This window comes from Aquarana catesbeiana, linkage group LG07 (assembly GCF_042186555.1).
Source record: "Aquarana catesbeiana isolate 2022-GZ linkage group LG07, ASM4218655v1, whole genome shotgun sequence".
Classification (NCBI taxonomy): domain Eukaryota; kingdom Metazoa; phylum Chordata; class Amphibia; order Anura; family Ranidae; genus Aquarana; species Aquarana catesbeiana.
This window is the reverse complement of record NC_133330.1, coordinates 294,612,637-294,625,021: the sequence shown is the minus strand read 5'-3', so window position 1 is coordinate 294,625,021 and position 12,385 is coordinate 294,612,637. Positions and strand designations below refer to the sequence as shown.

Sequence of the window (12,385 nt, the reverse complement as noted above, 5' to 3'; positions counted from 1 at the left end):
ACATTAATATAAAAGCATACCCTGTTTCCCCGAAAATAAGACCTAGCGTGATTGTTGGTGATGGCTGCAATATAAGCCCTACCCGCCAAATAAGCCTTAGTTAAAGTCCTTGTAGATCTTATTTTCAGGGTAGGGCTTATTTTCGGGGAAACAGGGTAGGGCTTATTTGGGGGGTAGGGCTTATATTGCAGCCATCACTGACAATCACGCTAGGTCTTATTTTCGGGGAAACAGGGTAAATGTTTTATTGCACATAATTCAAATTCCTAAAATAAAAAAATGTGCATGATTAATGTCGTCCAAATATACTACCTTGTCCCCCTCTATCCACCAAGCAGACCTCACCTACCATAACTATAAACAAGATTATACCAATAATTAGGCATATAAATATGAAATCATTTTATAGAAAGGCGTTTCTGCGACTGTAAAAATGTGGAGGAACATCCAAGGACTTATGCGTTTTGCAAGTACTTCATCAGGAGAAGAGCAGTGCTGCACTTTGGACCTAAAATGGCAGATATACGCCTATTGGGCGACAGTGAAATAAGGGGAAAAAAAGTGGACAGCACCAGAACCACTCCCTAAAACAGGGGGACACCCCAATCTAGTAGATATGTATATGGAACTCTCTATATACTCGAGTATAAGCCGAGGCACCTAATTTACCCCAAAAAACTGGGAAAACTTATTGACTCGAGTTTAAAAAACAGGAAGTCGTGCTAGAAATGGTTAAATTATGAGAGAATGTGATATGTGCTCACAAAATAGTGCAATGACAAACCACATTAAGTGGGTCTAAAACTAGACAGATCCACTCAGTGCAAGGAACAAAATATATACCGTAAATGACTACACTGAATAGCGATATTTAAAAACCTACGTGGTACAACAAATACACTGTAATGTAAAGGAGGACATTAAAATTGTAATAAACAGGTGAAAAAAATACTGAATGAAACAAATAATGAAAAAATAAAAAATCAAATGATATATTATATACCAAAACACGTGACTAAATAAAAAGAGTCCATATGTGATAGTGAAAAAAACCCTATCATGATAATAATTAATCCATTAAAAATATATGGTTCTTGAATGGTGATGTGCTGCAGGATTTCCCAGAGAAAATGACAAGTGAGAAGATGCCTCCACCACATAAAAACACTGCCGCTTACCAGAATTCGGTGGTCCCTTGATTATAGGGGACCACACAAGGCGGATGGCTGTAACCTTAGCCCGGGATCTCTTTGGCATAAACTGGGCACCTCAGCCTCAATGGAAACGGTCCACAGATGGATCGGTTCGGGTAAGTGGTGAGTTTCCCATAAAACAACAAAAAGGCTTCACCTAGCATAAAATCCTTATATTTATTCAATGTTGAAAAAGACAAATGAACACTTACAGAAGAGTAGACAATTTAGGCATAAAAACGAGCCGGCCAGCTTCTAAAACAGCCTGTAGCTTCCGGGACTGGACGTGTAGCGGTGACGTCAGTGCGTCGCTCCTCCTCCCTACGTCGTTTCGTCACTAGCGGACGTGGTCACGGTCCCGTAGGGAGGAGGAGCGACGCACTGACGTCACCACTACACGTCCAGTCCCGGAAGCTACGGTTGTTTTAAAAGCCGGCCGGCTCATTTTTATGCCTAAATTGTCTACTCTTCTGTAAGTGTTCATTTGTCTTTTTCAACATTGAATACATATAAGGATTTTATGCTAGGTGAAGCCTTTTTGTTGTTTTATGGGAAACTCACCACTTACCCGAACCGATCCATCTGCGGACCGTTTCCATTGAGGCTGAGGGGCCCAGTTTATGCCAAAGAGATCCCGGGCTGGTGTTACAGCCATCCGCCTTGTATGGTCCCCTATAATCAAGGGACCACCGAATTCTGGTAAGCGGCAGTGTTTTTATGTGGTGGAGGCATCTTCTCACATAATTTAACCATTTCTAGCGTGACTTCCTGTTTTTTAATTTTGTTTAGTGTTGTATAACGCTTTTAGTCACAGCTTAGTATATTGTCCATTAATAGTGCAATTTTTTCTTTTTCCATTTATTGACTCGAGGGTGAGAAATGCAGCAGCTACTGTGGCTAGTAAGTGGGAAAAAAGGGTCAACAATGCCCATCTGCAGCTGCATGCCTCAGTGTCCATTGCATGCCTCCTTGTGCCAATCTGCCCTACCTCACTGTGTCCATTGCAGCCTCCCTGTGCAGATCTGCATCACCTACCTGTGTCCATTGCAGCCTCCCTGTGCCGATCTGCATAGCCTCCCTGTGCTGATCTGCATCTGCTTGCCTCCCTGTGTTAATTGCAGCCTCCCTGTGCCGATCTGCATAGCTGATCTCCGTGTCATGCAGTCAGAAGGTGGCCATTCCAGTGTACAAAAGCCGCGCTCCCTCCTTGTCCTCGTCCGTGATAGGCGGAACACTCAGTTTCCCAGCAGTCATTGTTCAGTGTTCCGCCTATCACAGACATCCTTTCATCCTCGTCCGTGGGATGAGGACGAGAGGACGTCCGTGATAGGCTGAACACTGACTCACTGCTGGGAAATGGAGTGTTCCCCTATCACGGACCAGGAGGAGGAGGAGGAGGCGCGGCTCTTGTACACTGGAATGGCTGCCGTCTGATTGCATGACACGCTGATCAGGTAGGCAGACAGCAGTGACTCGAGTATAAGCCGAGGGGGGCACTTTCAGCACAAAAAAAATGTGCTGAAAAACTCGGCTTTTACTCGAGTATATACGGTATATATGGCTTCTGAATGGACAAAAACTATGAGATGTTAAAGTGGTTGTAAACCCTTACACAAACCCTGCGAAGGAACTATCGTCAAATGATACAAAGAGATGAAACAAATCCTCCTACATAAGTACCTGTTTATCTGCAGTCTCCTCTACGCTACATCCATTCAAAGTGCTGAATTTCTAAGCTTGACTGAGACATAAAAAAAGGGGGCGGAGAGCTGCAGTTACACTCTGCAGAGCACAGTGCGGAAAGCTCTGAGAGCTGATTGGGGGAAAGAGACCCACCCTCCTTCACACAGGAACAGGGCTGAGGCTGTCAATCTGCTGGAGGTCCCTCCCCTGTCACCATTTTTCTGTCGGTGTCAGGAAAAGATGTTAGAAGTGATTCATGCTGATATCAGTGAAATGAAGCATTAGACAGAAATGACACTAATGTCGCATACACACGGTCGGAATTTCCGACAACAAATGTTCGATGTGAGCTGTGAGCTTGTTGTCGGAAATTCCGACCGTGTGTAGGCTTCCATCAGACATTTGTTGTCGGAATTTTCGACAACAAAAATTTGAGAGCTGGTTCTCAAATTTTCTGACAACATCTGTTGTCGGAAATTCTGATAGTGTGTACACAATTCCAACGCATAAAATTCCACGCATGCTCGGAATCAAGCAGAAGAGCCGCACTGGCTATTGAACTTCAATTTTCTTGGCTCGTTGTACGTCACCGCGTTCTTAACATCCGGAATTTCCGACAAGATTTGTGCAACCGTGTGTATGCAAGTTTGAGCCAACATCCGTAGGAAATAAATCTAAGATTTTGTTGTCGGAATGTCCGATCGGGTGTACGCGGCATTAGTGTTCGGGACTGAGACAAGTACACACTATAGAAGTATATGCTTTGTTCATATTTTAAGTCTGAGGTTTACAACCAATTTAATGGCGATCACAAAAAGAGAGAAATGGAGGCAGGGAAAGAAGACACACTCCATTAAATGTCAAGCCACATTTGCCCAAAGAGAGAGAATCAAACCCCCAAAAATACAAACTGCGTAATATGATCATGTAAAAACTACAAAAGCATTTATCAGTTTACTTAAACCCTATTGGGAAGCCAGCCGGTAAACAAAAAAAATAAAAGAGGAATCTGCTCACAGATCTTAAGCAACGATGACGTCATGGGCCTAAGGCAAGATCCTAGAAATATAGAGGCCACCAAATCTCATAAAAAGACTCTCTGGTACGGAGTAGCAACATTTGCTTACAATATTTGAGATCCTCAATTTTCCAAGAATCTTGCTGGAATGACCATGCCGTCACTCTTTCCAGTGTGAAACTGGTGTGTGTTTATGGAGTGTTTGCACATGACGCAAGGTCTGCTTTAATAGACACAACCCACTAGCATAGGGTTCCAACTGTAGTACACTATTCCTCTAACCCACTCTCTAAAATAATGTGGTTGCATAAGTGTGCACACTTATTGGGGATGTAGCTGTGCTCAGAATTAAGCAATCACATTCAAACTCATGGTAAATAGGAGTCAGTACACACGTACCATCATTTAAAGTGCCTCTGATTAACCCCAAATAAAGGTCAACTGTTCCAGTAGGTCTTTCCTGACATTTTCTAAGTCGCATCCTATAGCAAAAGCCATGGTCTGCAGAGAGCTTCCAAAGCATCAGAGGGATCTCACTGTTAAAAGGTATCGGTCAGGTGAAGTGTACTAGATATACCATGGAAAATACTCTCAATATAACTTTCAAAAACTAAGAATGAACAAGCTCTGCAAATCTACTGTAATGTAGCTTCTGTAAGAGCCCTTTCACACTGAGGCAGTTTTCAGGAATTTTCGCGCTAGAAATAGTGCCTGTAAAGCTTCTGAAAACTGCCTCCCATGCCGTCTGAATGTGAAAGCCCGAGTGCTTTCACAGTGGGGTTGTCCGTTTGGGGTTCGTTAGAAAAAGACCTGCAAGCAGCATCTTTGGGGTGGTTTGGGAGTGATGTATACAGCATTCCTAAAACGCCCCTGCCCACTGCAATGAATAGGCAGCGCTTCGGAAGAGGTGCAATACGGGCGCTTTTAACCTCTTTGGCCGCTAGCGGGGGTTAAAAGCGCTGCTTAAACAGCGCTGCTAAAACGAGCGGCACTTTAGCGCTAACGCACCGGAGCCCCCAGTGTGAAAGGGATCTAAGGTTTTCATTTAACAAGCAACCTCTAAAAACATAGGCTGCACTTGGCTGTGTAACAATTAACAGGCACTAAAAAAAATACTCCAAAACACACATACACAATGGACACTTAGCTTAACTAGGAAAAACATTTGCAAAAAATAACTCACATCTCGTGCTTTCCCATAAAATGCCTCCTGGAACGAAGCTTCTAATGATCCAATGAAGAACACGGGATGGCACTCTCCATACCTAGAAAGGAGGAGGAAAGAAAGGAAAATGAAAACCAAATATGAACTTATTCACTTAGATTGCACAGCTTACCCCTTTTCTGCCTACAATGCCATACTACTGGTCTGCAACTATGCTAAACAGGTTTACTGACCAACAACAGCGGGAGTATGGAGGCGACAACTACAGTAGTCAGCTGAACTTTGTATAGTAGAGCACTCCAGATTTTAGGCTTACCAGATACTCACTACAATGTACAGTGTCCATCGGTAAATGTAGGTCACCTTTTTCCAATCTATAAGTGATCACACTACATTAAAAAAGGGACTGCCAGTTTACCAATTTAGGGCAAGGTGACAATGTCTCTTAGAAGCTCATCCCGAAACTCACACACACAATCCCCTCCCCATCCCGTCCCGTAACTCCAAGAATCAACTGGGTTGGATCGTGTCATAGTTTAAGCAGGGTTGATAATGTCATCGTCTCCACTACAGTGGGCCTAAACATTGCATTGTGGGAAGATTTCACATGCTTCAACATACTCAGATGCACCAGGTCTTTCCTAGTGGCTCTGGCAGTAAAAGCATCAGGAAACATAGGAATGATGAGTAGAGAGTTATGGGCTTTGCACTAAGTGGTCAAAATGTCAAAGTTTCTTTAAGAATAATTTAGTTCTAACATGACCGTGCATACATCCAGAAAATATACTATAAATGTAGTCCCCAAATGTTCCCTGCACATGCAGATGCCTGCTGGCATTTAATTGACGAGGAAAGTTCTCATGCCCCATGATGTCTGTGCACATCCACTGACAGCAGTTTCAACATGTGATATTTTACACTCTGTAGCCAAGTGTTAAGTTCCTACTGCTGAGTAACTTAACTGTCTTATCCAAGTAGGAAACTGAATACACACAATGTGCCCAACATAATATTCTCAGCAAGGGATATATACAGATAACTTTTATTGCCAATTGTCTTTCTTTTTTTTCTCTTCATCATTACTCCAACTAAGTTTTCTTTTAAGGAGCAATATTACTTCGTCAATAAAACTCCAGAAAACAAAATTAAAAACTAAAAGATAATTTTGCTACATTATACCAGGTTTAGATTTTCTCATCATCACTCACCATAACAGAGTACCCCCTTGTTTATGACTTTTCTGAAAATGTTGAACAAGCAGTCTGAGCACAGTGCATTAAAGATAAGGGCAAATATACACAACCAGCCATAACATTATCACCACTAACAGATACAGTGAACAGTGATTATCTTGTTCCATTGGCATCTGAAAGTGGGGGGGGGGGGGGGGGGGGGCAATATATTAGGCAGCAAATCAACATGTTGTCCCCTCAAGTTGATGTGTTGAAAGCAGAAAAAATGGGCAAACGTAAAGATCTGAGTGACTTTGACATGGGTCAAATTATAATGGCTAGACTTCTGGGTCAGGGCAGCTTAAAAAGTGCAGCTCTTGTGGGATGTTCCCGGTCTGCAGTGGTCAGGACCCACAGAAGCGGTCAGAGGAAGGAAAACGGCAACAGGGGCACGGGCGGCCAAGGCTCATTGATGCACATGGGGAACAAAGGCTGGCTCATGTAGTCCAATCCAATAAAAGAGCTACTGTGGCTCAAATCACTGAAAAAGCCTGAAAAAACGAGTCCAATCCATGGAGGCCTCACCTTGCAACTTACAGGACTTAAAGGATCTTCTACTGATGGCTTGGTACCAGATAGTACAGCATAACTTTAGAGGTCTAGTGGAATCCATACCTCAACAGGTAAGGGCTGTTTTGGCTGCAAAAGGGGGACCTACCCCATATTAGGTGGGTGTGGTTATAATGTTATGGCTGATCAGTATAGATCTTACCTGTTTTCTGAGCTCCCAAGCCACAAACAACTAATAAATGTGCTACACAGCCGTCTGAATTGTCATATATAAGTGTCAAATAGTGGAATAGAAGAAGAGAAAAAATCCAGATGGAGTAGATCGGGACACATGTATGGCTGAAGATAACAGCATCACTGGTATGGCATTAGTCCGTCTCCTTACAGCCCAAAGGATAAGTTCACCTTTTGTAAATAAATATATAATAAACGCTAAACTTTTTGCAGATAAAAAAATGTGCATTTATTATTTTTTTTACATTGCATCCCGTAAAGCATTGCACCCATGATCAGCAGATCACAGGTGCATGCCTGGATCCTGTAGACCCTCAGTGCACGGTCTGCCCATACCACCAATACGGGAAGGCAGTTACTGAATGGCAGGAAGAATCAATGAACTATGATTCTAAGGTGCTCACCAGCGCCCTCACAGTTCATTGAGACAAGCCACAAGCTGCAATGGATGATGGTACTTTTAGTCTATTCATTCACTGGAAATTGTAAAAAAAATTATGAGCCCTGCCTGGCCATGCCGTTTTCAAATCGTGACAGCGGGTGTGGGGACACATTGTGACAGTTCTTCTTTAAAGTGGTAGTAAACTGTAAGAGAAATTATTTTTTTTTCAACCTGCAAGGCTGTGACCTGCAGCACATACTAGCACATTATGAAAGACTTCCGTTAAAATTAAGCCCTCCAGTGGCGTGCTGTCACCGCTGCAGAGGCTTCCATCTTCACCCGGTCTTCCTTCAGGGTTCGGGGACCTGATTGGTCGAGCCGCGATGATATCACTCCCATGCATGAGTCTCAGCCGTGGCACACAGCTCTGAAGGAATGGCACAGGTGTGCCGTTCCTTCAGAGCGCATGCGTCGGTGACGTCACTGGCTGATGCACGCTAGAATATCTCCTAAACAGTGCACGTTTAGGAAATTTTCATTTTACCTACAGGTAAGCTTTATTATAAGCTTACCTGTAGGTTAAAAAAAAAAAAAAAGTTTACTACCACTTTAAAGTGAACCTTTCAGCTATTTTAACCTCTATTAACCTGATCCGGACTTCACTTTGTTGGTAAGAGCTAATTTTCACTGATCTTTTGTTACACAGTTGTCAGGTCTAAGCCACACCCACTGTCATTCACCTATCCAATGAGAGCACTTTAGTGGTTAATAACAACATTCTTACTGCACAGAAGAACAAGTTAACAGCAAACAACTTGGTGGGTCTCCTCTAATAAAATAATTTTACTTTTAAAAAGATTAACATGACCGACTTAGGTCACTTTAAAATCTGTGACAATCAGGGGGGCGTGGCCTGGCTATGGAGGAGTGAGGACGTGCTGAGCCCGAGCTCCGTCCAGTCCGCAGCATAATTAGCAGCTACAGGGGTGATTACCCCCCGATTTCCGCACAGGGTATGTCACAGCGGCGGCGGGCTTCTTCCCAGCCGAAAAAAGCCCACCCAAACGGTCAGGGATCGCTGGATTCCTTTCTTCTGGACACCCCCCGTCAGCAGAGGGGGAAATCCAAGATGGCGCCGGAACGAACGGCCACGCTGCAGCAACAGGAGATTCAGCCAGCGCCTCCAGCTCTATCTCCTATCTCTTCTCCCAGGCTGGTAAGCGACTCCATCCCCCCTGCATCCCCTTGCTCCACATCATCACAGGACAGGGACACACACTTGGCAGCTTTGACTGAGGACAGAGACATCAGGCAGCATTTATGGTCTCTCCCCACTAAAGAAGACCTAGAGCGCTTTACAAGCAGGATTGAGAGGGCCTTCAGGCAAGATATTGAACAACTGCAATCTGATACCACTGAGCTGGGTCACAGGGTAGAGACTTTGGAGCAGAAACTCGATGATTCTATACCCGCCATCTCCCAGCTCGGAGAGCAGACCGTCACACACAGTCATCAAATTGAGGCTCTTTTGTGCCAGTTAGACGACATGGAGAACCGCAGCAGGCGAGCGAATATTCGCATACGAGGCCTCCCAGAAGCCACTGCACCTAAGGACATTGTCCCCACCTTACAGGGAGTGTTCCGTGAAATCCTGAGTTTGCCTCCGTCGGTGCCGATTGAGATAGACAGAGCTCACAGGGCACTTCGGCCCCCATCAGAGGACCCTGACAACCCCAGAGATGTGATCTGTAAGCTACACAAATTTACATTGAAGGATCGCATAATGCAAAAGATGCGCAACAGACCAGTCTTTGACTTCGATGGAGCTCAACTGTCCTTTTACCAGGACCTCTCACGGCGTACCCTAATGCAGCGACGGGCCCTTCGCCCACTTCTAACGGAAATCCAGGCGGCAGGCCTCACATACCGCTGGGGCTTCCCATTCAGCCTCCAGGCTTCAAAAAATGGCCGTTGGGCTATACTACGCACAAAGGATGACCTCCCCCGCTTCCTACATACCTTGGAGCTTAACCCTGTAGATTTCCCGGATTGGCGCACTACCCCGGACATCCCAATACCCCAGCTACCTCAACCTTGGATCCAGGCGGCAGGAAACAGGCGGTCCCGGGGCCACAACAGGCAAACGGTGGGCCCACGTCCGGGCACTTCCACAGCCAGTGACTAAACGAGCCACCGCCACCCTTATCGCTTTTCCTAATTTTTTGGACGGAATCCCCTCTCCATCATTGACATTTCAGTCAGGGCTCTGGGCCTAACGGACGCGTTGCTGTTACATTCTACCTCCTCCTGCGAGGCATCTCACAGTAGGCCCTTTGCACTACCTTTCTACTACAAGAACCATTAGGCATCATGATGGACTGGGGGGTCCGTGGTCCAGCTCCTAGCCCGGCCACCTTGTCCTCCCCTCTTCTTTTTTGTTTTTGCACTTTTGGGGAGTCCGGGTTCCACAATCTCCTTTCTCCCTTTGTTGAGATGTACTGTTTACCCCCCCCCCCCCCCCTTTCAGTTTTGCACATGTTTTTATATTTTTATATATATATATATATATATTTTTTTTTTCCCCACCCTGTTTATGTGTCGGAATGGACTGGACGGAAGGATGGGCTAATCGTCTCCTTGGTGGTCTCCCACGTACCCCACCTAGGCCTCACCTTACTAGGTGACAGTCCCTTGTGGGACTCCGAGTTTTCACCCGGGCGGTTTTTGGGTTGATACCCCCCTCCCGGGCGAGCTCTGTAGATTATTGTTGTTTTTTTTTTTTTTTCCCTACCCCTATCCCCATCCCACCTTTTCCCTCCCGATCCCTTCCACTTCCCCACCTAACCCTCTCCAAGCCCCCCTTCCTCCCACCTCCCACCTTTCCCTAGCCTCTCCCCCCCCTCCTCCCCACTTCCCCCTTGATATTATTTTGTGTTCTAGATCATTCTCTAAAGCTAACCATTTACTGCTTTGATCTGCAGGTTGCCTTTTGGCCGACTGAGCCATGCATGGGGGAACCAGAGGAGGGGTGAACGATCAGCTATCATCCACGTCAGGTGCGCCGTCGCTAAAGGTACTGTCCTACAATGTCAGGGGGCTCTGCTCTCCACATAAGCGCAACAGGCTATGGCTGGAACTTAAGAGACTGGGGGCCCAGGTGGTTTTCCTGCAGGAGACTCACTTCAGGGAACAGTCCCTTCCAAAGATACCCACACACCTATACACCCAATGGTTTTTTAGCAACTCCCCGGTAGCCAAATCACGAGGTACAGCCATCGCATTCCATAAGTCATGCCCATTCCAACTTTCAGAGACTCAGGTCGACTCACAGGGCAGATACGTCTTCGTGAAGGGGGTCTTGGCCAACAAAAAATTTACATTTGCGACTCTCTACGCACCCAATGCCCAACAACTCTCCTTTATTGATTCTGTGCTAGATAAATTGAACGAATTCAGGGAGGGTCACCTAATTCTTGGAGGGGATTTTAACGTGAGCCCGGACCCGCTCGTTGACACATCCCATGGCCGCCCCACTCACTCCCAAGCCTTCCTCAAGCATTTTCGCAAGTCACTGCAGAATAGCCTTCTTATAGACACGTGGAGAGCTCTTCATGCATCTGAGAGGGACTACAGCTACTACTCGGGGGTACATGACGTTTATACACGCATAGACCTTATGTGTGTGGACCATGACACCCTTGAATTGCTGCAGTCAGCTGAAATAGGCAACATCACTATTTCAGATCATGCTCCAGTGTGGGCCGTGTTGCGGGTCCCAGACGAAACACGGAGGGCCTGGTCCTGGAGGCTCAACGAAAACCTCCTAGACGACGCCTCAGTGGTAGCTAAGGTCTCTGAGACCATCACACACTATTTTGCGGAGAATGTGTCCGAGGAAATGGCAGACGGAGTGGTATGGGAAAGCCATAAGGCGGTACTCAGGGGTGAGCTGATCTCCCTGGGTTCCAAATTCAAAAGGGAAAGACAGATAGACTTCAAGAGGGTGCTGACAGCCTTGCAGGAAGAGGAACTTAAACACAAACGTCAGGGGGATGCTAACGCCCGCGAACGGCTGACTGAACTGAGGGAGCTGTTTTCTCGCCTCCTCGACCGTCGCGTGCGCAGACAACTACGCCACCTTTCACATAAATACTACGAACAGGGAAACAAATGCGGCAGAATGCTGGCTAGAGCGCTTCGGAAGAGAAGAATGACAGTCCACATACACTCGCTCCGGTCCCCTGACGGTACAGCTACATTACACTCCTCTGGGATTGCCTCAATCTTTAGAGATTATTATGCAGAATTATATCACCTAGATAAGGATATCTCACACACAGGACGGTCAGCAAAACTAAAAGCGATTGGCGAATACCTCGCCGCAGCTGGACTCCCCCCCCTGACACCAGAGCAGCAGCTAGACCTTGATTCTCCCATTTCCCCTCAGGAGATTATTTCAACAGTGAAGGCCCTACCTAATGGGAAGAGCCCTGGCCCGGATGGATACTCCAAAGCGTATTATGCAAAGTTTCTCCCCCTGCTACAAAATCATATGTGCAGGTATTTTAACTCTTTGGCCACAAACCACCAGATTCCCCCTGAGGCTCTACTGGCCCACATCACAGTGCTGCCGAAAGAGGGCAAGGACCCCACTCTCCCACAAAGCTATCGACCAATATCGCTACTTAACGTCGATATAAAAATTTTTGCTAAGATCATGGCAAATCGACTTAAACACGTCCTGCCCTCCTTTATTCACCCCGATCAAACGGGATTTATTTCAGGTAGAGAAGCTAGGGACAATTCCATCCGGGCCATACAGCTCATACAATGGGCATGTTCCCATAAGAATTCCACCCCCTACCTTATTCTGTCCACTGATGCCGAAAAGGCTTTTGACAGGATCGATTGGTCATACCTTAAGGCAGTTCTGGAGGCTTGGGGACTGGGCCCTCATATGCTGAGATG

General features: G+C 45.9%; 1 protein-coding gene across 2 annotated transcripts in view; it reads right to left on the bottom strand.

Annotated features, from left to right (window-relative positions):
• Window positions 1–12,385, bottom strand: part of FAF1 (Fas associated factor 1) — a 473,366-nt gene that overhangs the window by 142,026 nt on the left and 318,955 nt on the right. For both annotated transcript variants that reach the window (XM_073593564.1, XM_073593565.1), the window contains exon 12: window positions 5,078–5,159. In XM_073593564.1, coding sequence (XP_073449665.1) covers window positions 5,078–5,159 — 82 coding nt within the window. The remainder of the gene's footprint in view (window positions 1–5,077; window positions 5,160–12,385) is intronic.